This window comes from Neophocaena asiaeorientalis, unplaced genomic scaffold (assembly GCF_003031525.2).
Source record: "Neophocaena asiaeorientalis asiaeorientalis breed wild unplaced genomic scaffold, Neophocaena_asiaeorientalis_V1.1 scaffold134, whole genome shotgun sequence".
In the NCBI taxonomy this organism is placed as follows: domain Eukaryota; kingdom Metazoa; phylum Chordata; class Mammalia; order Artiodactyla; family Phocoenidae; genus Neophocaena; species Neophocaena asiaeorientalis.
Window position 1 is genome coordinate 3606765 of NW_020185339.1, and position 26422 is coordinate 3633186.

Below are 26422 nucleotides of genomic sequence, written 5' to 3' on the forward strand. Positions count from 1 at the left end.
AAATGCTGAGTACAAATGCCTTATCTCCAAAGGTGGAATGATTAACCCCAGCTGCTCTTTCATGTTTTCCAGAGACCTTTGAAAATTAAGTCTTAGTTTGGGATTTTACTTTGGTTGTATCACTGCTTGAGATCAATATATCTTTATCTTTTAAATAAAGGGTTTCTCACCTGAATTTCAGGGGGTTCATAAATATTCTTATTTTTTTTTAATGTGTATATGTTCATTTTCCTAGGGAGGGAAGTCAACTGCTTTTATCAGATTCTGAAATCCCTTTCATAACCAAAAGGTTTCTACATATATCCCTAGGTTTCTAGGCAAAATCTCTTCAAAGATTTTGTTTTGCTCTGAGAAACAGCTTGGATAAAGCGAGAGGGCAGATGAACAGGTAGATATCATAACATCTGTTCACTTTCTTCTCCACAGGGTAAATAAGTTTCCCTAGTCCTACCCTTTTAATCCACTTTTATCAAAGGGCTACAAATAGTCTCAAAAACCAGACTTAGTCGTCTACCTGAGGTCCCCAACCAACCTGTCTTCTTTTCCCACCTATTATTTTGATTATAAAAATTTGCCATTTGTGTAAGTCAAAACCAGTCGAATATCAGCAATTTCACCTGGTTCAAATTAATGCTTTCTATAAACTTTTTATTTATTTTTTTTGCGATACGTGGGCCTCTCACTGTTGTGGCCTCTCCCGTTGCGGAGCACAGGCTCCGGACGCGCAGGCTCAGCGGCCATGGCTCACGGGTCCAGCCGCTCTGCGGCATGTGGGATCTTCCCAGGCCGGGGCACGAACCCGTGTCCCCTGCATCGGCAGGTGGACTCTCAACCACTGCGCCACCAGGGAAGCCCCTAAACTTGTTATTTTTGACAATCCCTCTTTACTATCTCCTGTGGTGGATACCACAGGGATGCAATTCCTCAGGCTTGTGTCCTTGCCTTTCATCAGTTAAGAAGGACATGCTCTAGCTTCCAGCCTGAAAAAGTAAGACTTCTCCATGACTATAGTAAGGATGTGTATGTTTATCTGTAACTCCATCTAGATCTATCCCTTTTGTACAAACTTTCACCTGTAAGATGAATAAGGTCTGAGAATCTAATGTATAACATAGTAACTACAGTTGATAACACTGTATTATATAACAGAAATTTGCTAAGAGAGTAGAACTTAAACATTCTCAACAGACAAAAAAATTAATATGGGAGGTGATGGATGTTTTAATTAAGTAGATGGGAGGAATCCTTTCATAATGTGCACATATATCAAATATCCTACAATTTTACTTGTCAATTATACCTCAGTAGAGTTGAAAAAATCAAAAATAGATCTATTGCTTTTGGTTTGGTTCTTCCCCTGCCTTCTCCCATCTCTAGAGTTGACCATACTGGGCCTTGTGGAGATCCTACCCCCAATGAATAAACCACTGCTTCCACCTTGGTCATAAAAATACTAAAAAGATGCTTACCCCCAAAAGTATATGGCAAGTAAATGAAGCAGAGCAATGGAATTGGTAATTCTGCAGACCCAGTGCTGAGCTAATTAGGGACTCTGACATATTTACCGTTCTCAGCAGTCAGAGAGCATTTATCACTAGGATAGCTGGTAGTTCAAGGCTTCTAGCAGGACTGCTTTCACCTCTGAATTCCTCCATGCTGATGAGCAATCACTCTGCTATCCTGTACTAGAGGTACAAATTCAGGTTTTCTTTACTCATAGTGAGTAGTGAGAGACTTTGCTGTAAGCAGAGAAATTAGATGGCTTCTTGCATTATTACCCTAACAGATTTCTGCCCAGAAAGTAAAGTGTGGCTATTCCGTATGTGTACTGCTATTCAACCTGAGGCTGCACAAAGCCTGACTCCTCCGTACATCCAATAATTTACCAGTACAACCTTCAACATGCTATTTCCCCACGTTAAAAAAAAAAATGGACACACAAATTTTCTCACGAAACTGCTCTGATCAGGGTGACTAACCATACCCAAATTGCCAAAGCTCTCTTCAATATTTGTCCTACCAGACCTCTCTCTGTAGCACTTGGCACTGCTGATCCCCCATCTTCTGGAAAACCTTCCCTCCACTGGTCTTCAGGACACTTTTCTGATTCTTCCATCGCCTCTCCAATTTCTCACTCTCAAGTTACATTGCTTTCTTTTCTCAGTCTTCACCTCTCTGCATATCTTGATCATCTTAGGGACTTAAATTATTAACTCTTCTACATCTCTAATTCTGAAAGTTCTTCTGAGTTTCAAACCTGACTTCCCAATATCATACAAATGTCTGCACAGCCCCTTTAAACTCTACATTACCAAAACTCCTCCACAAGAACTGTTGCTCCCACACTATCGTACTTCAGTTGATAACTGCCATTAATCAGTTGTCCTAGCTGAAGACATCAAAACTATTTTCAACTTCCTTTTTTACCTCTGTCTTACAATATCCACTTGACACTCTAACATCCTGCCTTTGCCTTAATGTTCAGATCACTGACACCCTGGTTCTGGCCATCTAGTTTGCAATACTCAAGTCTCCCAATTGTTCATCTTAAGATTATGACTAGAGAACACTGCCTTTGGAGCCAGAAAACCTTGTTTCAAATCCCAGCTCCATCACTCTTGTGCCACTGGTAAAGTTATTCAATGTCTCTGATACTCCGTTTCTACAGCTGTAAATCGGGATGCAAAAAATTTACCCCATGGGTTTGGAGACAGAATTAATTAAAACCATATAAACTTCTTAGAGGAGTTCCTATCATCCAACACTCAATCCATAGTAGCTATTATTATTACTTGTACTGTCTCATCCACAAAGCTTTTCCTGTCTACTCTAGTCCTAAACTTCTCTTAAGGGACTAGTAGACAGATTTTTGAGCCAAGGTGGAATCCAAACACTGCCATTTACAAGCTATGTGACCTAAGGCAACTTATTTAATTTTTTTGAGCCTTATTTAGTTCCATCATCAGAAAATTGTCTCAAAACAGGTTCAAGAATTTATTGTAGAGTATTAATGGTTCAATGTAATAGTTTCTGGAAATTTTTTCACATCTTCTATACACTGTAAGAAATTTCTTAGGTAGTGTCTCTTCAATTGGTTTGCTTTCTGTCCTTTAATCTTAATTATTTGACTATATTGTCAGTGCCTTCAGTGCAAGGAGTGTATCTGATACACCCTGCTTCCCTATCAACCCTAGCAAAATGCAGAGCTCACAATAGGCACCAATAAATATTGTTGATGGAGCTATGACAATAGCTGCACTTGCTTGTTCTAACGTAAAACACAGGCACACACAGAGAAAAATACACTCAAAAATAAAAATCTTTGAACAACTAGTCATGTGAGAAACCTAAAAGATGCTGGCATCAGCTTTACAATCTTTTCCAATTGAGATGATGAAATTATATAGCTGGGATCAAAGTAATAACTGAGTCATCATTTTCCTCATTCTGTACATACATAAAATCTCATTGCCATTATACTAGATTTAAAAGAAATAAATAATTTTCTATTATATGAGGAATAAGGGAAAAGTCTCTGATATGTGCCTATTGAGTGTACTAGTTAGCAACAACTGTGGCTACTAGTATTAAAGAAGTAACATACTCTATGCTGGAAAGAAGCAAATCTCTGTCCTTGAAAAGGGGATAATCAATAAAGAAAACAGGCTAATATAGGTGGAAGTGCAAATTTCTTGCAAAGAGAAGATAACTCTATATATGCAAGTGACAGTTACATTGTTGAAAAGAAGCCTGGGAGGGGCTAAGAATTCAGAACATCCATGTGTGGAAAAATACATCATAGGATGTCTTCATGGAGGTTACAGATCCAGTGCAGCACAGAGCAGACAACATAACATTGAAGAAACACTGGGGATGATTTAACAAGAGTGGTCAATACAAAAATAATTTGAAAGTAGTTCAAAGAATTATCCTCAATATTCTCAAACACGAGACTTTCATACTGGAAAATGGCTTAACATTTTGATCCATGTATATACAGTGATAATAATGTCTCACATTTTACACAAATTTATATTGTACACACCGTCATATTTTGTATATATTTTATACATACAAATACATACAATCATATTTCTTTGGAGCTTTCAAACTAATTTCACATAGTCTTATTTGATTTTTATACAAATAAAGGAAAGTATAGAGCTCGTTTCTACACTAATCATTCTATAAAGAAAGAAAAAAATAGGGGTATCTAAACTCTTCCATCCTCCTATGAATTCAGGAAAAGAACATTCAGTAAGAGATTATCTGAGCTGAATACTCTGGCGTTTTCAAAGACATATAGGCAGTTTAAAAGCTAGTAATGATAAAGCCCATCAAAAATAGAAGTGAAGGGTTATAAATGTTCAGATAATAATGAACCATGAAATGTGTTATATTATTTGCAGATTAAAGACTTCCAGGCCACTCTCATTTCACTCACAAGTTCTACTCTGAAAGGACAGATCCTTGAGGGGAGAGACCCCTGGGTTGTTTTCCACAACTGCTGCTCATTCTTCAAAGTTGGTAGGACCAGGATCAACACATCTCTGTGTGCTGATTCCTTTGCCTGGTGCTTAGAAGGGAACTAATGGGCTCCAAAGGGAGTAGCCTCTAGTGTTCTGATGGTCGCTTCACACTTGTGAGGACAAACACAGTTTGAAAGAAGAAATGTACCTGAAAATTCAAGCATTACAATGGCCGGATTCCATGGGAATGAATGGTTAGTGTTTATATTATAGAATTTTATTCTGAGAAAGAAAAAATTCATAGTTTTAAATAATAATAGTAGCTTATAATATCTAATATTTATTGTACAATTATATCCTGGCAACTCTCCTAAGGGATTTCAATGGATTAATCAATGTAATGCCATGTAAGAAAGGTACTATTAATAGTGATATTTATTTATTTATTTATTTTTTGCAGTACACGGGCCTCTCACTGTTGTGGCCTCTCCCATTGCGGAGCACAGGCTCCAGACGCGCAGGCTCAGCAGCCATGGCTCACGGGCTCAGCCGCTCCACGGCATGTGAGATCTTCCCGGACCGGGGCACAAACCCGTGTCCCCTGCATTGGCAGGCGGACTCTCTACCACTGCGCCACCAGGGAAGCCCAATAGTGATATTTATAGATGAGAAAACTGAGGCTAGGAACAGTTAAGTAACTTGTCTGAGGCCAAATAATTAATATGTAGAAGTTTCAGGAATCATGCTATGGAAGTCTGAACTTCCATGCTTCCTCTCGAACATTAAAAGTTGTCATTATTTTAGAATGAAACCTTTCTTCAGTAAATGCATTTGGAAGGTGAGCATCACTCACTATGAAAAGAAATTGGAATTAATTCCAGAGTTAAAAAATTAAAATGTTATCAAACAATATATTTATTCTAGAAAAAAAAACAACCAACTGACTTGGAGAAGATTCACAGAAGTGCAGAGCTGGGAGAATACGTGTCAATTCTCCAGCTTTAATGATGAAGAATTACCAAAGAGGGTGAATTCATTTGTCCAGGGTCATATAGGTAGATGAAGGCAGACCAAGATAAATAACATGGATATTCATATTTCCAGTCCTGTGACCATGCTACTACAACACAACTCAGAATCTTAAATCCTCTACTTCTTCTAACTAATGTATTGCCTGAGAAGGCAGAATGTAGTACGTATCTTCAAAGATAATTGTTGAATTATTAACAGACAACCATCTGCCCTGGTTAATCTAGTGAGGATACCAAAGAGTTTATTGAAATGGCTTGCTGCTATGAAATATACAATTTGTGAAATGCAAACAAATATAAAATGAAAGCAAGCTTTCATCCCTTGATTTCAAAGAGACTGTTATTACATAAAAATGACAATTGCCACATCAAGGTCAATTATATCAACTGGTTTATAATTTAATGCCAAGATAGATTTATGGTGACTAATAACTAATAATCCACTCTAGGTAATAACTTATCCAAATTGATTTCTTTTTCTTTTTTATTTAAAGTACAATCTATTTTATTTTGTGTTATTTTTGTTTTGTTTTGTTTTGTTTTGTTTCTTTAGCGGTACGCGGGCCTCTCACTGTTGTGGCCTCTCCCGTTGTGGAGCACAGGCCCGGACGCGCAGGCTCAGCGGCCATGGCTCACAGGCCCAGCCGCTCCGCAGCATGTGGGATCTTCCCGGATCGGGGCACAAACCCGTGTCCCCTGCATCGGCAGGCGGACTCTCAACCACTGCGCCACCAGGGAAGCCCCTATTTTGTGTTATTTTTATATACAAGCAGTTTACTATCATTTTTCTCCATTTACACCTTTGTTGAGGTGTAATTAACAAAATTTATATGTATTTAAGGTGTATAACTTGATATTTTGATACATGTATACATCAGCAAATAATCACCACAAACTAATTAATATATTCATCACCTCACATAGTTACCATTTTCTTTTTTCTTTCTTTTCTTTGTGTGTGTGGTAAGAACACTTATGATCTACCCTCTTAGCAAATTTCAAGTATGCAAAACTGTGTTGTTAACTATAGTCACATTGCTGTACATTAGATCTCCAGAACTTAATCAGCATGAATAACTAAAACTTTGTATCCCTTGCCCAACATCTTTCTACCCAACAGCAGAAAAATATACATTCTTCCCAAGTACATACAAAACATTCTCTAGGATAGATCATATGTTAGGTCACAAAACAGCCTTTACAAATTTAAGAAAACAGAAATCATTCCAAGTATCTTTTCTGACCACAATGGAATGAAACTAGAAATCAAAAACAGTAAGAAAATAGGAAAATTTACAAATACATGGAAAATAAACAACACACTCTTGAACTACCACTGAGTCCATAAGGAAGTCAAAAGAGAATTTTTAAAGTATCTTGACACAAAAAGAAATACATACAAAAAGAAATACACAACATACCAAACTTGTGGGATGCAACAAAAGCAATACTAAGAGGTAAATTTATAGTGATAAACGCTGTCAATAAAAAAAAGAAAGGTTTCAGATAAAATAACTTTATACCTCAAGGAGCTAGAAAAAGAATAATAATTAAGCCTAAAGTTAGCAGAAGGAAGGAAATAGTAAAGACTAGAGTAGAAATAAATCAGAGAATGGAAAGAGAATAGAAAAAACTAAAATTACAAGTTGATCTTTTTTAGAAGATAAAATTGACAAACCCTTAGCTAGACTAACTAGGAAAAAAAGAGAAAAGATCCAAATAAATAAAATCAGAAATGAAAGAGGAGACAATATAACGGATGCCTCAGATATTAAAAGAATCGTAAGGGACTACTATGAGATGTTTGTCAGCTAAGCTGGTTTCTTGTTCAGCCACCACTACCATGTGGAAGCCTGAGTTCCATTGTACTAGGCAATTGAAATGTGTGTACAAGATACATATTTGTCCATTAACACCCAAGCAAAGATAAGGAGAAAGACAGGACTAAGGAGAATTTGCTTGCCCTTGAGAAGAAGGGTTGGGTTTTGATTTAGCAGATGCCAGGCCTTTTGAAAAAGGGGGCAAATAGGAAATAGAAGAGAGAGGCCAGAAAACATATGAGTATAACCACCATTTACAAACACACACACACACACACACATACACACAGCAGGTTGCTAAATTTGTTTATACATGAAAGTTTCTATATTAGAGTACTGTTTGTTACATTCTTCCTCTTTGACAAAACCTCTGAATCAAGTACGTCCTCGTCCATATGTTGCTGGGGATAGGTCTGTTTCAATCAGCATGCATTAATAAAATAAATTTATAGAAAGGTACTGTTTGTTTTCTTCCTCTCAAAAACAAGGACTGAATTATTCAGAATTGGTTTACATATTTTAATTGGTCAGTCCAATATGGCTTCCAGAATTGCATACATTAAATATGTCCAGGTCAATGAACAAAATTAAATCTTTGCTTATTAAAAAAATATAACGGGGCTTCCCTGGTGGCACAGTGGTTGGGAGTCCGCCTGCCGATGCAGGGGACACAGGTTCGTGCCCCGGTCCGGGGGGATCCCACATGCCGCGGAGCGGCTGGGCCCGTGATCCATGGCCGCTGAGCCTGCGCGTCCGGAGCCTGTGCTCCGCAATGGGAGAGGCCACAACAGTGAGAGGCCCGCGTACCACAAAAAAAAAAAAAAAAAAAAAAAAAAAAATATAACGGGTTGCTCATGAAGTTCTCTAGTAAAGAGAATATTAGAATTACTTTTTCCTCTCTCAGGGAAAAAAGGCCTTACTTACAAATGAAGTTGTTGTGTTTCTTTTTCTGATATATTCATTCAGGCATTTATTTAACAAATATTTATAGAGAACTCAGAATGTGTCAAAAACAAGGCTAAAAGTTGAGACTTGATGGTGAGCAAACACTAAAATGATACCTTCCCTCTCAGAGTTCAGAACAGAGAGGGGCAAATAAATGAAAGGAGCCTATAAACTAATGTGAAATGGCAACTGTGACACAAGTCAGGAAGGAAAAACCCAAGGTGCTTAAGAGAGACTAGAAGGATTTGACCTAGTCAGAAAGGTCAAGGGGGGGCTTCCCTCAGGAAGTGACACTTGGCTGTGCTCTAAAGTATAAGAGGAATATATTTCAGGCAACAAGTAGGAAAAGTACTGTAGCAGAAATGAGCATAAGAATAACTTCAAAAAAATAGGAGCATGTTGTGCCTTAGAAGGGAAGAAAATGACTAAGATAGAGTGAATGTCAACCCTTTCAAATGTTGAAAAGTATGAAGAGGACTGAAAATGTCCATTGGCATCTGAAAAAATAAAGATCACTAGGGAAATTAACAAAAAGCTGTTATTATGAAATGATGATGACAGAGGCCAATTGGAGAGGATTGCAGAGTTAAGTTCTAGGCTAGAAAATGAAGCTATTGGGTATAGGCAAGCCTTTAAAGATGAAGAGAGAGTATTGTAACTGCAAGGGGATAGAGAATCAAAGACTTTTGTGGGGGTTTTTGGTTGTTGTTTGTTTGTTTTAATGAGAGAAATAGGGATGTGTTGAAAATTTGGTAGTTATCAGGAAGCTAAAACCAAAGCAGACAACCAGGATTTCCATGTTTTTACCCTGCAGATGTTGGGCTATATGTCCTCTGTGGCAAAAAAGAAAATCTTATTTAAATATCCACTGTAAGCTTTTATGGTGAAACACAGATTGTTTCAAGTGGGTAACTCTTATGTACTTAGAAGTTAAACTGGGGCTTCCCTGGTGGCGCAGTGGTTGAGAGTCCGCCTGCTGATGCAAGGGACACGGGTTCGTGCCCCGGTCTGGGAAGATCCCACATGCTGCGAAGCGGCTGGGCCTGTGAGCCATGGCCGCTGAGCCTGCACATCCGGAGCCTGTGCTCCGCAACGGGAGAGGCCACAACAGTGAGAGGCCTGCGTACCGCAGAAAAAAGAAGTTAAACTGAATATCCAACTTAGTTATAACCATTTTCAATTTTTTTTCGGCCACTGTAAATATAGATTTGTATTAAATTCCAGAATATAACTTTTTTTAACTTTGCTGAGAAAAAAAGAATTCATTCATCATTTATTCATAAGATATCATGAACCATTTGCATTTAATAAAAAGAGAAATGTTTTATGAACTGGTTGCTGTACTCTAGATGATTTGGGCACATAATGAACTGCAAATCTCTTAATACTTCAGAATATCAATTTTTGTTAAATTAAAATATATCATTAAGGAAAAATATTATCACAGATACCAATTCACTGTCTACCTCATTTATAGCTTTGAAATACTATAATTCATTAAGAATGAAAATAAAACTGTGGTCAACTGTATGCTTTTATTTCTCTTTAGAAAAGGTAATCCTATGAAGATATGAATGATCTACTAAACTATTCCGTTTATGATGTAAAGAATGTATTTTTATTATTTAATGGGAGATTTTAGTTTCCTAAATAAAAAATACTAATAATACTAAAATAAAATGATATTAATATTAATTTGGTAGTCCAACTAAAATTGGGACACATGTGGGACGATTATTTGGTGGAGGTTAATAAAGATTTTTTTCACTTGCTGGCCTAGTGACAAGTCAGGACTCTTCTATACCTTTGTTTGGTGTTAACTAATCAAGCAAGCTTTTTCCCAGCATTTTGCATGTTCAAGTTGTCAATTAATCTGCTTAGAAATGGTTCATTCACACAACGTATTTTACCTACTTCCTGAAAGGCACTGTGCTGGACCTTGGGGGTACATAAATGACAAACATTCCCTGCCCTCAAGGAGTTTACAGTATTACAGCACTGTATTTACAAGATCAAAGGAATCTAGATGGTATAAGAGAAGTATAAAGAACTTCAATCCGCCTGAGGAAGGCAAAGAAAATATCAGAGAGAAGATGTAATTTAAGTTGATCCCTTAAGAAAAAGAACCACTCGGCTACGTGATCAGAACAAAAGTGGAATTTTAGTAGAGGAAACAACTTAATCACTGGCAGTTCTGTTCATGTAAGTGCCAGTAGGAGTGGATTGTTGGGTGGGAAGCTGAATTAGAGGCCAGGAACAAGAGACAGACTTTAGAGGTAGGCAAAGGGCAGATGACTATGGATCATTTGTATCATATAAATGAGTTTGAATTACGTTCTTTGACAGGAGTTCCCTGAAGCCTTTTTTGTACTTTTTAGTTACATTTTTTATATGAGATAATTGTAGATCCACATGGAATTGTAAGAAATAATACAGAGATATGTCGTGCACCCTTAATACAATTTTCCCTATCAGTAACATCTTGTAAAACTATAGTTTAATATCACAATCAGGATATTGATATAATCAAGATAAAGGACAGTTCCATCTCTACAAGGACTCCTCATGTTGCTCTTTTGTAGCCAAAGGTGTTTATTATGCAGAAAAATAATTGATGTTTGTATGCTTACCTTGTCTCCTGAGACCTGGTTGAACTCACTTATTAATTTAGGGTTTTAAAATATGTTTTATAATTTCCTACATAGACAATCATGCCATCTGCAAATAAAGACAATTTTATTTCTTCCTTTCTGATATGTTTCTCTTTTTGTTTCCATATATTGCCTTATCAAATTGGCTAGAACTTCCAGGAGTATATTGAATAGAGTGGTAAGAATGGACATCCTTGCTTTGTTCTCAGACAACAGGGGAAGTACTTAGTCTTTTATCATTAACTACTGGCCACTGGCTGTCCCTTTTGGGGAGGCCTAGTGGTGACAAATTCTCTAAATTTTTCTTCCTCTTGAGAATGTCTTTATTTCTCCTTTATTCTCAAAGTATATTTTGGATGAATATAGAATTCTGGATTGACAGTTCTTTTCTTTCCACACTTGAAAAACATTGTCACTTCCCTCTGGCTTCCCTAGTATTTGAAAAAATCCTGTCATTCAAACGGTTTTACCCCTACAGATAAGGTATCCTTTCTCTTTCACTACTTTCAAGATTATTTCTTTTGCCTTCAATTTTCAGAAAGTTAAGGTTTTCTTGTGTGAATGTGGATTTCTTTAGAGTAATCTTGTTTGGGGGTTTGCTCAGTTTCTTAAATCTATAGATGTATATCTTTGGCCAAATTTGAGAAGTTGAGAAGTTTTCAGAAGTTTTCCATTATTTTTTTGAGTACTTTTTTCAGGCCCACTCTCTTTCTCCTTTCCTTCCATGACTGAAGTCACAAGTGCTAGATCTTTTGTCATCATTCCACATATCCCTGAGGCTCTGTTAGTTTTTTCTTTTCAGTCTATTTTCTTTCTGTTGTTTAGATTGGGTAATTTCTATTGTTCCTTCTTCCAGTTCATTAATTGTTTCCTCTGTCCCTTCCATGCTGGTATTGAGCCCATCTATTGAGTTTTTATCTTGGTTATTGTATTATTCAGTTCTAAAATTTCCATATGGTTGTTCATTATAGCATCTATATCTTTGCTGGAACTTTTTATTTCTTTACTGTGACTGTCTATTTTTTCAATTGTTTCAAGAATGTCCATCATCAATTTTTGAAGCATTTTCACCACAGTTGCTTTAAAATCTTTGTCAGACAATTCTAACATCTCTGTCATCTCAGTATTGATATCTATCAACTGTCTTTTCATATTCAGCTTGAGATCGTTTTAGTTCTTGGTATGAGGAATGATCTTTTCATCAAATCCTGGACATTTTTTTGTATTATATTATGAGACTGACTCATATTTAAATCTTGTTTAAAGTGGCTTACTTAAATTTCACTCCAGCAAAGAAGGCAGAGGTAAGGGTAGAAATCCAGGTTCCTCATTTGGCCTCCACTGATACCCAATTGGGAAGATGCACTTCATTACTGCTGGGTTGCTTCTAGTTCTAACGGTAGGCTTCCAATGGCACCTCCCCGGCTGGACAAGGTGAGAGTTCCCTGTTACTGCTCCCAACATGGTGTCTACTGACACCACAGGGAAGAGACAAGTGATCTTGTTATTGAAGGTGAAAGTCCTGACTTTCTACTAGGCCTCCACTGACCCCGTCCATCCCAATGGAGAATGGAAGGGGTACCTCATTACTGATAGGTGAGGGGGATAAGTCCAGCCTCCTTATCTGGTCTCTACTCTCATTGCAAGTTCAAGGGGTCCTCATTACAATCTAACAGGGATGAAAATCTTGGCTCCCTAGTCAAACTCCTTTGACACCACCCTGTGGGAAGAGGGAGGGTTACGGCTCCTCCTTAAAGGCTGACAATTCTGGAAGTCTAAGCTTCCCACTTAGCCTTTGCTGTTTGGTGGTGGGGGTGGGATTATGGATTTTTCTGTGGCATTTATCTGGAGTAGAGCCATCTAAAAGTTTTATGTCTTGCTTAGGCTGCTCCTTCCTAATTCTTTGGCTTGAGAGATCAGGCTTTATTTTTTTCTTTTTGGAGGTTTTTTTCTGTTTTTTGGTCTGCAGTTGTTGGCATTTCTGGATTGCCAACTTCTTCAGACACAAATCTAAGACATATGAAGGAAAAGTAAAACCCAAGTTCTCATCATTATGTTGTTTCTTGAGTCCCAGGGTCCCTAAAGACAGTTTTCCTTCTTCTCTCCACCTTTCAGTCTTATGTTTGTTTTAGACATAACACCTAAAATGTTTAGTTCTACTTAGTGGGAGGAATAGAGAAATGTGTATCATCTCTATCTTCCTGGAGGCAGAACTCAACCCTTTGAAAAATCTTGGCCTTTGCATTTTAGATAGATAATTGTAAGTGAGGAGAGCTCAGAAACTGAAGTTTGGGTAGAGATGGCCTGGAAGGACGTCTGAAGGGCAGGAGTATTTGTTAGAACATTCTCTAGAGTGGCTATCTGAAATATACAACTGGAAAGGATAGGCACCACACAAGTGAGATCAGAAGCCAACCACAGAATACACACCAGTCAACAACATACTAGCTAAACTATCAGCCTTGAACATATGGCAGGAGACATGGAAACAAGAGGACACTTTTGATAGGTACTAAAATGTAAATTCAGTAGACTGTAATGAGCAATAGGTTATGATATGTAAGGAGAATGAAGTTAGAATCACTTCTTGATTCTTAGTTTGGATGACTGAGTGAATGCAGGTAACATTAACAACACTGTAGAGTATATGGAAAGCAATGTCTTTGCAGGGAAGAGGGGAGATAGTGAGTTCATTTCACATTGTCTTGAGCATAAGGGTTGCCTGGGCCATCTGAAGGTGCCTAATAATAAGCTGATGCTTAGCAGGAAGGTCAGATATAGAAAGGAGGAGTTGGGAGCCTTGGTTTAATTAGTAATACTCAAATCCAACTGTATGGAGATTATCCAGGAAATATAAGCAGAATGGGAAAAGAGGGCTAAGAACAAGACCCTATTAATCTCCAATGTTTAGAATCAAAGTAAAGGAAACCAAGAAAGGAAAAGGAGGACAAGCTGTCAGAGAGGTAGAAAGAGAACAGAGGAGTAGCATACAATTTAGTTCTATAAGCATTTATTAAGTGTTTAGTGTGTATTCTGCACTAGCTGAGACTGGTTTTTGAGGCTCCCACACTTTACTAGGTATGAATTCAGGACAGTGTGGTCAGCTCACTAACAGACATATGCTCGGGGGGCCAACAGAACCACAAAAGGGGAACCGAGCACAGCCAAAGACTATGAGGAAATTTTCCAAGAGATGATTACATCTAATCAGACTCTACAAGGATAGGTAGAATTAACCAAACAAGGAAAGACAGAGGGAAAGCCATGCCAGGCAAAAGAAACAGCCTGGACAATAGCAAAAGGGCAGGGGGCTCAAGAAAACAGAGAGAATTACCTTCAGTCAGCAGGGTTGATGCCACCGAGAGAAAAAATAAAATCAAACTGAAGGGGGCCCTTTGACTTTGTCACTTATGAAGTCACTGTTGACCTCTGATACAGCAGCTTTATAAAGCAATGTGGAGAGAAACCAGACTTCAGTGAGATGAACAATAATTGGAAGAATATAAAGTTCACACAGTATGGGAAGTGTATTTTTTCAGGGAACTTAGTGGAGAAGAATATAAAGATGGGATAGCTAGAAATGTGCAAAAGTCTAAAAGGCTTTGTTTTGTGATCAGAGAGAATTGAAGATGTTTATAAGTCGCAGGAAAGAAACCAGAGTGCAGAGATAAGGTTTAAAAGGTTAAAAAAAAAGATCACTCTTTTGTACAACAAATACTTTTAGAGCATCTACAATGTTCTTGAGCACATCATTCCAAGATAAAGACAAACAATGGAGCTCCTTGCATGGTGTTAAAATCATGTTTTAAATAAACTTGAGCAATAAAAAAAGGCCAATGGTAAATGCACAAAAATTACATGTACTTCAGTTCTAAAGGCAGATTAATACTTATAAATATAAATACTTTTCAATATAATGGCACCTTTGGCTTTGTCACTTTATGTTAGCAATTTCACAATTCATTATAAGTATTCAGTGTTGAGGCTTATTTTGTTTACTTCAAGGGGAATTATTATTTTAATAAAAACATTTATTCTATTGCAAGGATTTTGGTATGGAACAGATGTGTCAAGATTATTTTATGTTTTAATTCTTACAAACACCACAGTGCATGTTAAGTCTACAAAGGACAAAGGCATAGTATAAAATATGTGGAGTAGTGCATGATGGCTTAATACTTGGGTCCAAGTCTGCCTTAGTACCTCTGAGCATTCAGAGACAGAAACCAGCCAGCTGAAAATGAAGAAACACTCATGTCTTTAAATGGTGACTGGGACTAGAAGACTTCCATGAAGATCAAGAATAGTCTCTAATATTTTCAGAATCACTGAGTTAAAGAATTTTAAGATTGTAAAGAACTTTGACATCATCTAATACTATTATCCACACCTCGCATATAAAATTCCCATCTTCAAATTTCTTTCTTGATGTTGACAGACTTTAAGTGAAAGAGAGCCTCCTATTTGAGAACTTCCCTATTCTACTAACGGTCAGTTAAATTTTCTCTGATTATTCCAAAAGATAGGTCTCTGGAACGCCACATTACTACACTACTTCCTTTATATGTGGCAACTCTTTAAATGTCAAAAGATACTTAACATATATGCACACTAAATATATTATTTTTATCAGACTAACCATTCACAATTCCTTCATCTCTTTCTTGTATGACATTTTCACCCTGGTCCCTTTCATCCAAATTCTTTCCAATAAGTTAATGATTTTTTTCTCCACCTCATTAAACTGAACACAGATTTCCAAGTGTGAAAAAAATAAGATTATAACATTGCATATGGTGAGTATTTTTTTAAAGCAATCCTATCAACCACTCATGTTTGAACTCATAATACACAGGGATTTAACCACATAAACTGCAACGAACTCAAGTTTCCCTTACTTCATTTTTGCAATTATTTTTAATATAAATATAAGATTGTAAAGATTTCCATATTTTCCCATCTTGTGTTTTTTGTCCCCAAAGTCCAAGATCATTTGTATACTGATCTAGCAAACCACCATTTTGCTGTCCCTCTCAAATTTTGATCTCTTACATATCTGATAGGTATGTGTTTTAAATATTTGTATAAGGCATTTGCTAAAATTAAATAGAATAGGCATAAGAGCAGAATTTTCTAATATAAACACAAAAATATTATTCCTGGGTAACATTAGTCCATGCAACAGAATCTAAAGCAGTCCTTTATTCAGCTATGAATCTGATCAGTCTATGACTCTCTCCCTTATACATAGAGCAATCATCAGAAACTACCAAAAATGTCTAGCTAAAATCAAGAAACCACGTATTTGAAATCCATTAATCCTATCAGAACACAAAGAGGTGAATCTCTGTTGCTTGTTTTATGATGGCTGTTTTCTAAGATTCTAAATCAGTATCAGTCTAGTAATATTTTCTAGAAAGTGATAGACATCAAGCTTGTTAGTGTATATTTTTCAGAATATAATTTTTATGTCTTTGTTCAACACAATTTAAATAGTTGTTTATTTTTTTCTAAATATATATTTCTTTCTCTTATGAAATAACTGGAAGAAGATATAAAAACGTCCCCTGCCCCCATTCAATTTTCTTTTCCTACTTAGGACTACTTCTCTAAAACTTTTAGTAAAATTAATATTATGTATATGTAGTATTAATTTTATTTTATTACCTCATATAAAACTGTTGTGTTTCCGTGTAGAAGAGGTCCATAACAGATATAGGAATGTCCGACAACCCAGCCTAAGTCAGAAGCTGCCCACCACACCTAAACAAAAAGAAGATAATAAAATGCATATATCTTAACCAGAGAAATGTCATGTAATGTGAATTTAAAACCATGATTACCTCTCCAGGTTTAAGTCCATATATAGAAGACATTGACCAGTTAAGCATTACAGCATATCCTCCAGTGGGCCTCACCACACCCTAAAGAAGAGAAAAGGTGAAATTAAAATCAATAGACAGTGTGCTAAAAGATTCTCTCTCTTCATACTGTCCACTTAAGAAAAGTTCCTGTTTAGAGTATTTCATATTCTATAAGTTATAAATAACTTTGACTTTCATATAATTGTATCTGAATCACTATTTCTTTGGCTCCTCCAGTAATAAAAACAGAATAATTTGTCCGTATTAGTCCATTTGTAGAATCCATTCTCACAGACCATTCTGAACCTTCTAAAGGAAACATGATTTCACAGAATCACATGCAATAAAAAACATTTACAGTGGTAACATAAATTATCAACATTACAGGGAATTCCCTGGCAGTCCAGTGGTTAGGACTCTGTGCTTCCACCATGGGGGGCATGAGTTTGATCCCTGGTCGGGGAACTAAGATCCTGCAAGCTGTGCACGTCCAAAAAAAAAAAAAAATCAAAGACTTAGCATGAAATTTTCAACAATTACATTTTCACACATATTTCCAGAACAAAAATGGAAACTCTCAAAATTAAGTGCACAGAAATGTCAAAGGTAGCTGTGTGCCTAAGAAACAGACTACTATAAGGATGTTTATTCCTTAATATTATTAAATAATAACAGGATGCTTAGAGGAAAGAGTCATATTCTAACTGGATCCTTAATACAATGCTACCCTTGTGGTCACACTACCACAGTATCAGAGCTGAGCAGTTATTTAGTGATGAATTCTCAAACTCTGAGGAATCAATCCTGATGAGTTGGATCTAAGGCTGACAGATTTTCCTTACATTTGGGCAAAAGTAGGGATTGTTACACCACGGTACTGTAGTTTCTAGCAGCTATCCTTGACAGCGAACATATTCAATGTTAATACAAGATTAATTTTTGAAAACGGAGCACAAGAGTTATCATAAATAATAACTGATAGTAAATTTAATAATTAATTTCATTTATTGCTTCACTATAAACATTAATCATCATTGGCTCAAAAAGACAATGATGTGAATATTCAGAGCAAGAAGGTGAATGCTTGCTAAGAAATATGTTATATTTCACTCACAAGTATTTTCAAGCACCTCTCAGTAGAGCAACTAGAATTGCTTTGTGAAGAAGATAATTATTTTACCTGAAAGGGCACACATGGTCCTAATTAACGAACGTGCTACTAGTTGAACATTTTTTGGCACAGTTCTGTAACTGTAACACACATACATGAATCAGGAAATGAAAAAGAAATTGACTTTCTGTTTGTTACTAAAATTGCTGCTCTCCTCAGGTACCACTAATAAAACATAGGTATCAAGCTGTGGAATACATTTTATCTAGTCTCTTGGCAAACATCACAGGCAACTTTGTTGGCATTTGATGGGTACTTTCTAGGTTGTATGACATGGTTAGCATGCAGTTGGCTCTCTTGATCACCTTGGGAGTATTAGAAATCCTAAGCCCCTGTCAGTAAATTTCACACATGCATTTTCCCACGTAAACTGAGCAGCTCTTTACCGAGTATATGCTGTATGGTCTTCCATGCACTTTGCTAATTTGTTTGTCCTATTGAGAAGGTCTTTTCCTATAGTTCAATACCTTGATGAATTTGATATTAATCAACTTGCAAACACTCTTTTCTAAAACTTTTTATTCGTTTGGTAGAGGATAAAATGTGAAGTTTTTTCATAGACAATATGCTATCCATATTCTTTGATAATTAATGTCAGTCATGATTTCACTTAAGATGTTTTAGAATTTCTCTTCACCTGCCTGTCCCTGCATTTAGAGGTCATTTTTATAAATAATTCTAAATATCATTATAAATGGGTATATTTTTATATTAAATGAGGGTAAGATTAATCAACTGGAAGTTATAGAAAGGAATAAAAGGCTAAGGAGAAAATAAATGAGTAGTAATTCATTTGTAAAACTTAGAAGATATTTTAAAGGATAGGTTATCAAATTTCTGTTTGCCTCTCAAGTGAACCCTTCTTTAAAGGTTATTTACCAATGTCACTTTGTCTGTAAAATTGTGGCTACCTAAATCCATTTGACCCCAAAAAGTTAGATTTAAAAATGAGACCATGCATGAAAAAGTATATAAAATTATACAGGTTAGAATTTAATGTCCTCCTAACAAAATTATTTCCTTAATTCTAGCAATTACTGTTTTTTTTTTAATTTTTCCCTGTGCTAATACCACACAAAAGGCAGAAATGTTAAAAATTTAGAGGTTATCATTGAACATTCTCATTAAAAACAACTAAAGTGGAGCTACAGGAGACAGAAAAGTCATGTCTGTTTATCATTGGTCTTTGATATCCACTTATTTTTATTTTTTAAAGAATGAGTATAAAAAATTTCTTCAGGCGTCTTTTTTAATAAAAAATTTTTTTAAAAAAAAAATTATTTTTTTATAAAAATTTTCTTCAGACGTCTTTTTATGAAATATCAGATGACAGTTTTCAATTTACTGGGTATTTGGTATGGCGTAGAAAATAAAACTGCATAATTTCATATTCTCCATGTAGATCTTTTATAAGAAGTTCAAGAGTAAAAAAACTGAAAGATTAGTTTTAAAAAGAGAGTTTCTTTATTATAATATTAATATGTGACTAACATTAAGATGATAAGGCATTTCTTGTTTGTAATCATATTTTCCAGGTAATTATAATTAAAATGCAAAAGATAAACCCTGTTCAGCCTCCGAAAATACATAAACCATGCTCAGAAAAACCTACAAATTATTATACTCTAGTATGCAAAATTAATCAGAAAAAAAAATGGCATTTTAAAGTATATTTGAAATCTTGAGTATGAGATATAAATATTCAACATCAGTGCTTACCCCTAAAACACAAGCATGCTGCATTTCACTCTTTTGAATATGTTACTTTATGTATTTATACCCCATCTACCTTCAAAATAAAGATAGATGATCTAATATATTTTCAGAAAAGTCCCGCAACCTGCCAATACACTGTTCTAGTTTTTGTAGTATCAGCCATAATACTTCAAGTCTTCTGGAGAACTTGAAAAACATCCAGGTGGGACTAACACTCCATGTCCCTAATAAAGACATGAAAGTGAATTCTATCTCAGAATAGACAGGTGCTCTTTAAACAAAACACTTTTAATGTATATGGGTATTTTAAAAATTCAGTCCATACAAGTGAAACTAAAGGCTGATTATTCATCATCCAGGAATGGGACGGCAGTTATCACAGAAGGTTCTTTATGATTTCCAGTTTAACGAGCTGCCTTTGAAGACAAGGAAAGCCACAAAATATTATAAATGGGGCCATTAACATAAAACAGAAAACATGTCTGTATCAAATGTGTACTGTTTGGTTGCCAAAATTAAAAAAAAAATACAGTTGAAATAACACCAGTTGTAGTAGAAGAGAAAGGAAGTTTGAGATGTGTGGTAAGATTAAGAGTTTGCGAGTCTTTTAAATGTTTTTTAATAGATCTATAAAAATCTGAATGGCAAATCTCAAACTATTCAGGTAAGAGAAGTCTAGATAGAGTAACCGACAAAACCTCATACTTCCTAAGTTGAGCCCCTCTATCACCCTACTCTGTAATAAAGACTTGTACAAGACAAATATACATATTTACATAGATATTCATTCACACATACATATGTAAATACATATGCATATATGTCTATATGTACACGTGTATATGTCTATGCTTTGTATGTATGTTGATATATACATTTCAATTCAGTCTGGCAAATTAAGTAAAAACAAAACAAGAAGAAAGAGGAAACAAAAATATTACCTGAAGAAAAGAAATCTATCACCAAAGAACAGTTGGAGTCAGTGAGTTGAAAAGTATGAGGTATGGTTCTGCTTACTTAAAAACTCCAACAAACCAACAATACTCTTGCTCTCATAGTGGTTTTACAGGTGATATCCCCTCTTCCTAGAATGCACCCTCACCCCTCTTCTGAACCTGGTTAGCTCCTACTTGATCACACAAGTACTTAACAACACTGTGAAAGTGTCACCTCTTCTGGAAGCCATCCAAACCCACTAGGTTTGTGTTAAAAGCCTCTCCCTCCTCTTTCATGGCCCCAAGACCTGCAAACTTCTCTAAGCCTCTGAGCACTAACAACATGCACCTACTGCTAAGTCTCCTCCACCACTCTGGGCACCATAAGAATGCTTCTGTGTCTTCAGCATAGAATAGGCGGTTAATACATTTTCTGACTGATTAAAAGAGTTAACAGTTAAATGAATAAGCACATGTACGGAAACTATAATTTTTAAAAAACATTCTTCTCTGTTCAAGAGAAACCCTTGAAACCTTCAGAATTTAATGAATCATATTAGTAGAAATGGAATGATTCCATTTGGTATATTTCATCAAACATAAAATCTCTTGCTGTAGACAAGACAATGACTCTGAAGCTGCCTCTATGGAGGATACTTTAGCAGCAGTATAACTTTTTATTGGTCTGAACAACTGTGAGATAAGGGGCAAAGGTGTAGCAAATTCAGAATTTTAACTGCAAGAATTGTACCACAGATTAAAAAAAAAAAAGTTCACAGGTTTTTTTATTTGACTTTCTCTTATTTTTTTCTACAGTATAGAATATGAGTAAGTCACCTAACACGTAGGAATAAAAGTTAATGTAAATTATATAAATTCACATCAGGACAAAGGACTTATCTACCACTTTCCTGTCATGCCTTCTTTTCTAATTCTTTGCTTTTGGTTTCTTTTCCCCTGTGCTCCTTTGGCACTAATTTTCTTTTTTTTTTTTTTTTTTTTTTGTTATCTCCATACCTCCATGACAGCAAGCCAGAAGAAGATAAATATGACCATCACTAAATCTCCCACTCCCAAAACGACACCCCATCCAGATGAGGGATTCTTCTATTGTGTAGTTCCTTGAAGTAACTTGAATATAGGTACCTAAACCAAACAGGATAAAAGTGTACAACAGGACAGAAATGTATGCAAAGCAGCTCAGCTGTGGTTGCTAGAATATGTGCAGCAGCTAACAGATTAACCTGTCGTATAACAACCTGACAAATCCAGGGTTGGCAGATGCAGAGATGCAAATATGCCCTAGATATATCTGAAAATTCTAACCAAAAAACAGACTGCATTGTGTGTGTCTTATATGTGCCTATGAGAAATGAGCATTTTTTTTTTTTTTTTAGAAATGAGCATTTTTAAGCAGAATATTTTTATGGGCTCACAACATTATTTTTCCTCATGAAGATCAAAGATCAAGAAAACAAATTATATGATGACATGAAATTTATATTTAAATGCTTCGAAAATTCATGTGTGCTCATCTTTCCTGTACTTCTATTCTGGGAATCCCAATATTAAAAATTCAGATCCTATTAATTCTGATTATGTCTACCAAAAATGAAGTGATAATCTTATGAATAAAGAGGCATCTGGATACTCAATATCTTGTAATAACCTATAATGGAAAAGAATCTAAAAAAAGAATATATATATACATAACTGAATATATATATATATATAAAGTTGAAACACTTTGCTGTACACCTGAAGCTAATACAATATTGTAAATCAGCTATATTTTAATTTTAAAAAAAGGCATCTGGGAGCTAACTGGAAAAGTAGGAGATTTTTTAACAAATATTCTGATGATCTACCATGGCCCCATTCTAAGTTTAGTGCCATAGTGGATTCAGAGATGTATGAAATATATTCTAAGACCTCAGAGAACATGCAGTGTTATGAAAATAAGTAAATAAAAAGTAATATATTAAAAAGTAGAATAAAATAAGTGGCATAAATATTTGTTGGCAACATATAATTTCAATGCAACCCACTGGAGGGTTAAAGGAAATGTTTCTGAAAGACCTTGAGAAACGACTACTTTGTCTTGCCATTCTGCATGTCCTACTCTGTTAGAACCTACTCGTCCCCATGATTTAAACACCATTCCTCTACAATCAATGACGTTCCAAGGGTCTATCTGCAAATCCAGATGTATTCTTGGACCCAGACTTTCACTTCCAGCTACTGGCTGGGCATCTCCATGTTAATGTCCCAAGGATACATCATACTCAATATGTCCAAAACCTCCCAGTTTTCTCAGCCCCAAACCATTTTCCTTTGTTTCTACTTTAGTAAATGTTCGAAACCACTCTTCTATGTTCTCAGGTTCAAGGTCTTGGACTCCTCCTCTGCCTTACTCTTATCCTTGAACCAAATCTGATTGTTCCCTAATAAGTTTGCTGTCCTAAGTAAGGTCCTAAACTAAACACAGCCTGGAAAACCAATCTCCTAGTTTCCATTATATGTACTTGCCTATCTTCTCAACAAAATGTTGCAAGGGTTACCTTCCTTCATATTTTTTCTTAAGAAGCATTAGTGCTCTCCATTCCTTACATACAGTATATAAACTAAATTTCTTGGCTCAATTTTAAGCAATTGGCCCCTGCCTATATATCTGGCCATTTCTCTTCTTTATCTGCACCAAATGCACTAGCCATCCTGGAACCTTCCTTACACACTCCTGCCTTTGCTTACGTCGACCCAATCTACCTGGCATGCCCTCCTCCCTATTATGTCACCTGATGAAGAAGTTCTATTCATCTTTCAAATGTCACCCTGTCGGGTTTCCCTGGTGGCGCAGTGGTTGAGAGTCCCCCTGCCAATGCAGGGGACACGGGGTCGTACCCCGGTCCGGGAAGATCCCACATGCCGCGGAGCGGCTGGGCCCATGAGCCCTGCTGCTGAGCCTGCACGTCCGAGCCTGTGCTCCGCAATGGGAGAGGCCACAACAGTGAGAGGCCCGCGTACCGCAAAAGAAAAAAAAAAAAAAGTCACCCTGTCAAGTGCTTCCCCTGACATCTCCCTGATAAAACAGCACTCCCACTCTTTCTATCACCCTTATCCTGCTTTATTTTTCTTCATAACACATCACAGATTGTATAGTTCTTTGTTTACTTCCTGTGTCTAGCCATAGAATGTAAACTTCTAAAAGACAGATATATATTTGGGTGCTCAGTAATCTTTGTTGCATTAATGGAATTTAATCCTTCAGACACCATCCAATCTCATCTTTTCTTCAGGAAAGCAAGAAGTAGGGTTGCCCTCTTAGGGCAAGGATCACAGACTATCTTACATTATCTGTGTTGATATATATTGCAATCCCACTATGCTGAAGGGGCTGTGCTTTACTCATATTTTTATCTCTTTTAGCACCTAATGAACACTCAATAACGCATACTGAATAGAGCTAAATTCAACGTGAATAGAAATCTCCGAACAATTAAATCTTTCTCCAACCTATAGAAATAGATTATCTTCAGGATGGGACTACATTACAAGGAAAATGAGGATGATTAAAACATCAAACAGTCTTCAGTTTGGGCATCTAGGAATCCCACAAAGAACTTCTTGACCCAGAGAAAACCTGGAATAGCTAGGTTTCTTCCTTATCTGGGACCACCACTTTTCAGATTTAATGTCCTGTATATTACTTTCATTTTATTTCTACTACACTAGCTGAGTCAGCTTTGAGTTGATGACAAGCTCTTCTTTGGCCCTCTCATAAGAATCCCCATCCAGGCCACAGTGAATTTCAGTGATTTAAAGTCTTGAGGTAGCAGAAAAGTTTTTATAAGATTCCTTCAGGCTTTTAAGGAGCTAAATTGATTTTTTTTATTTAGTTAGGTTATACTATGTTTTCAGGGTCAGTGGTTTCATCTCATGCTGATACTTTTATATTAGATTATAACTTGCTGAGTCCCCTTTTATTTTACAGCCAAACGTTCATTTGGACTCTATGTGCATAATGCAGGATTGCAAAAAGTGAAGGGTATGGGCTTCCCTGGTGGCGCAGTGGTTGGGAGTCCGCCTGCCGATGCAGGGGACATGGGTTCATGCCCCGGTCCGGGAAGATCCCACATGCCGCAGAGTGGCTAGGCCCGTGAGCCGTGGCCACTGAGCCTGTGCGTCCAGAGCCTGTGCTCCGCAACGGAAGAGGCCACAACAGTGAGAGGCCCATGTACCACAAGGAAAAAAAAAAGAAGTGAAGGGTAAGGATTGCATCCAGCAGATCATTTGGACTGCTTATACAAACAAATCTTAGAGTCTGCAATATAAGAAATATTTATCTTTCAGATGACCAGAGTTCTTAAAATAATCATAGGGCTTTGATTTTACAACAACACAAATATCTTCATGTATATGCATTAATTTATTTATGCATTCAACAAAAATTTGAGTACCAACTACATATAAAACACGATGATAGACCAAAACGTAATAAAACATGGTCTCTGTACTCCGAGAAAATATATCCCTCTACCAAACGTTCTCTTTTTCACAAGCAAGTGAATTTTATATAAAACGTCTTAATTTTCCTTTATTTACATCTAAACTAACATAATCACTATTTTAAGAGTGTTAGCAGGTAATTTTTCAAAATTCTGATGCTACAGAGGTCCGATATCAATAAAGAGGCCAATGCCCTATAGGATTCAAGTGATTGTAAAAGTCCCTTTGCCTGCTAACATTCTATGATTCAATGAATATTGAACTCCTTAATAAAGATTAATAGGAAGATGATATCACAAGTCTTTATGAATTTATATGAAAAAACAGTATTATTTAGAGATACTAGGCAAAAGTGGTATTTGTTTGGTATCTGACACATTCAGGATTATTGACACTTTTGACTTTGTTTTGTGAAAACACCTTTCAGGGTAAAAGACTTAAAAAATCCTTGAGTGTCTTCAGTGCTGCAAATCAAATAGTTCAATCCCCTGGATAAATTCCCTGTTGTTCAGACTGTCTAGGCCAATTCTCAAAGTTGCATTTTTAACAATAAGTTGAATTCCTCTAAATCAAAAATCAGTTTTCATACTGTATGAAGGTTATGCCTCAATTTAAAAAATAATTCATTTAAAATATATTTTATAAAATTTTATTAAACCAACTGATATTCAATCAAATATATATATTAATTTTAACAGCTTACTAAAGCAATTGAATATTGCTGACAATTGTGAAGATTCTGAAAGAAATAAGGACAAAGCGTTTGACATTAAACATAATGAATATTTTTATATATTTAGACACAATATGTCTTTAAGATATAAAGTACTTTCAGTCAGTAGTCAAATATTCTCAGCGCAAAAAAATCTGCCACTATAATTATCCCTAAGATAGTGCATACCTTTGGCAACCCCGTTGTTCCAGATGTGTAAAGAATATACAGCGGATGTTCGGAAAGAACAGGAACACAGTCATGTGACTGTGCTTTTGCCATCTCTTCATCCCAATCCAGGTCACGGCCTGGAGCCAAAGGAACCGGCTCCTACAAAGCAAAAATATAGGAATATGCACTGAACAAAGGAGATTATACCAGGAGAACACTGGAGAGTAGCTAAATCTACATTAGTCTGAGCATCTGACTGAAATCTAGGCCTATAGAACACTAAATATCAGAATTATGACTCAGTATTTCAGGGTCACGAGTTAAGATAAATGTTCATAACAAAATCCAATAGTTTGATGTTGGCTTCGACTAAACTTCCAACAGAAAATGTTTTATTCAAACCTAGAGATATCCTTAAGAAATTCAATATG

The 26422-nt window shown here is 36.2% G+C and overlaps 1 protein-coding gene across 5 annotated transcripts in view; it reads right to left on the reverse strand.

Annotated features, from left to right (window-relative positions):
- The window catches only part of ACSS3 (acyl-CoA synthetase short chain family member 3), a 151345-nt gene that overhangs the window by 66142 nt on the left and 58781 nt on the right, over positions 1–26422 (reverse strand). For all 5 annotated transcript variants that reach the window (XR_003002075.1, XR_003002077.1, XM_024736438.1 and 2 more), the window contains exons 5-7: positions 26010–26150; positions 16760–16840; positions 16584–16679 (exon numbers count right to left, since the gene is read on the reverse strand). Coding sequence is in view for 3 of the 5 variants with exons in the window: in XM_024736438.1 (XP_024592206.1) it covers positions 16584–16679; positions 16760–16840; positions 26010–26150 (318 nt within the window). In the remaining 2 variants the exon portion in view is untranslated. The remainder of the gene's footprint in view (positions 1–16583; positions 16680–16759; positions 16841–26009; positions 26151–26422) is intronic.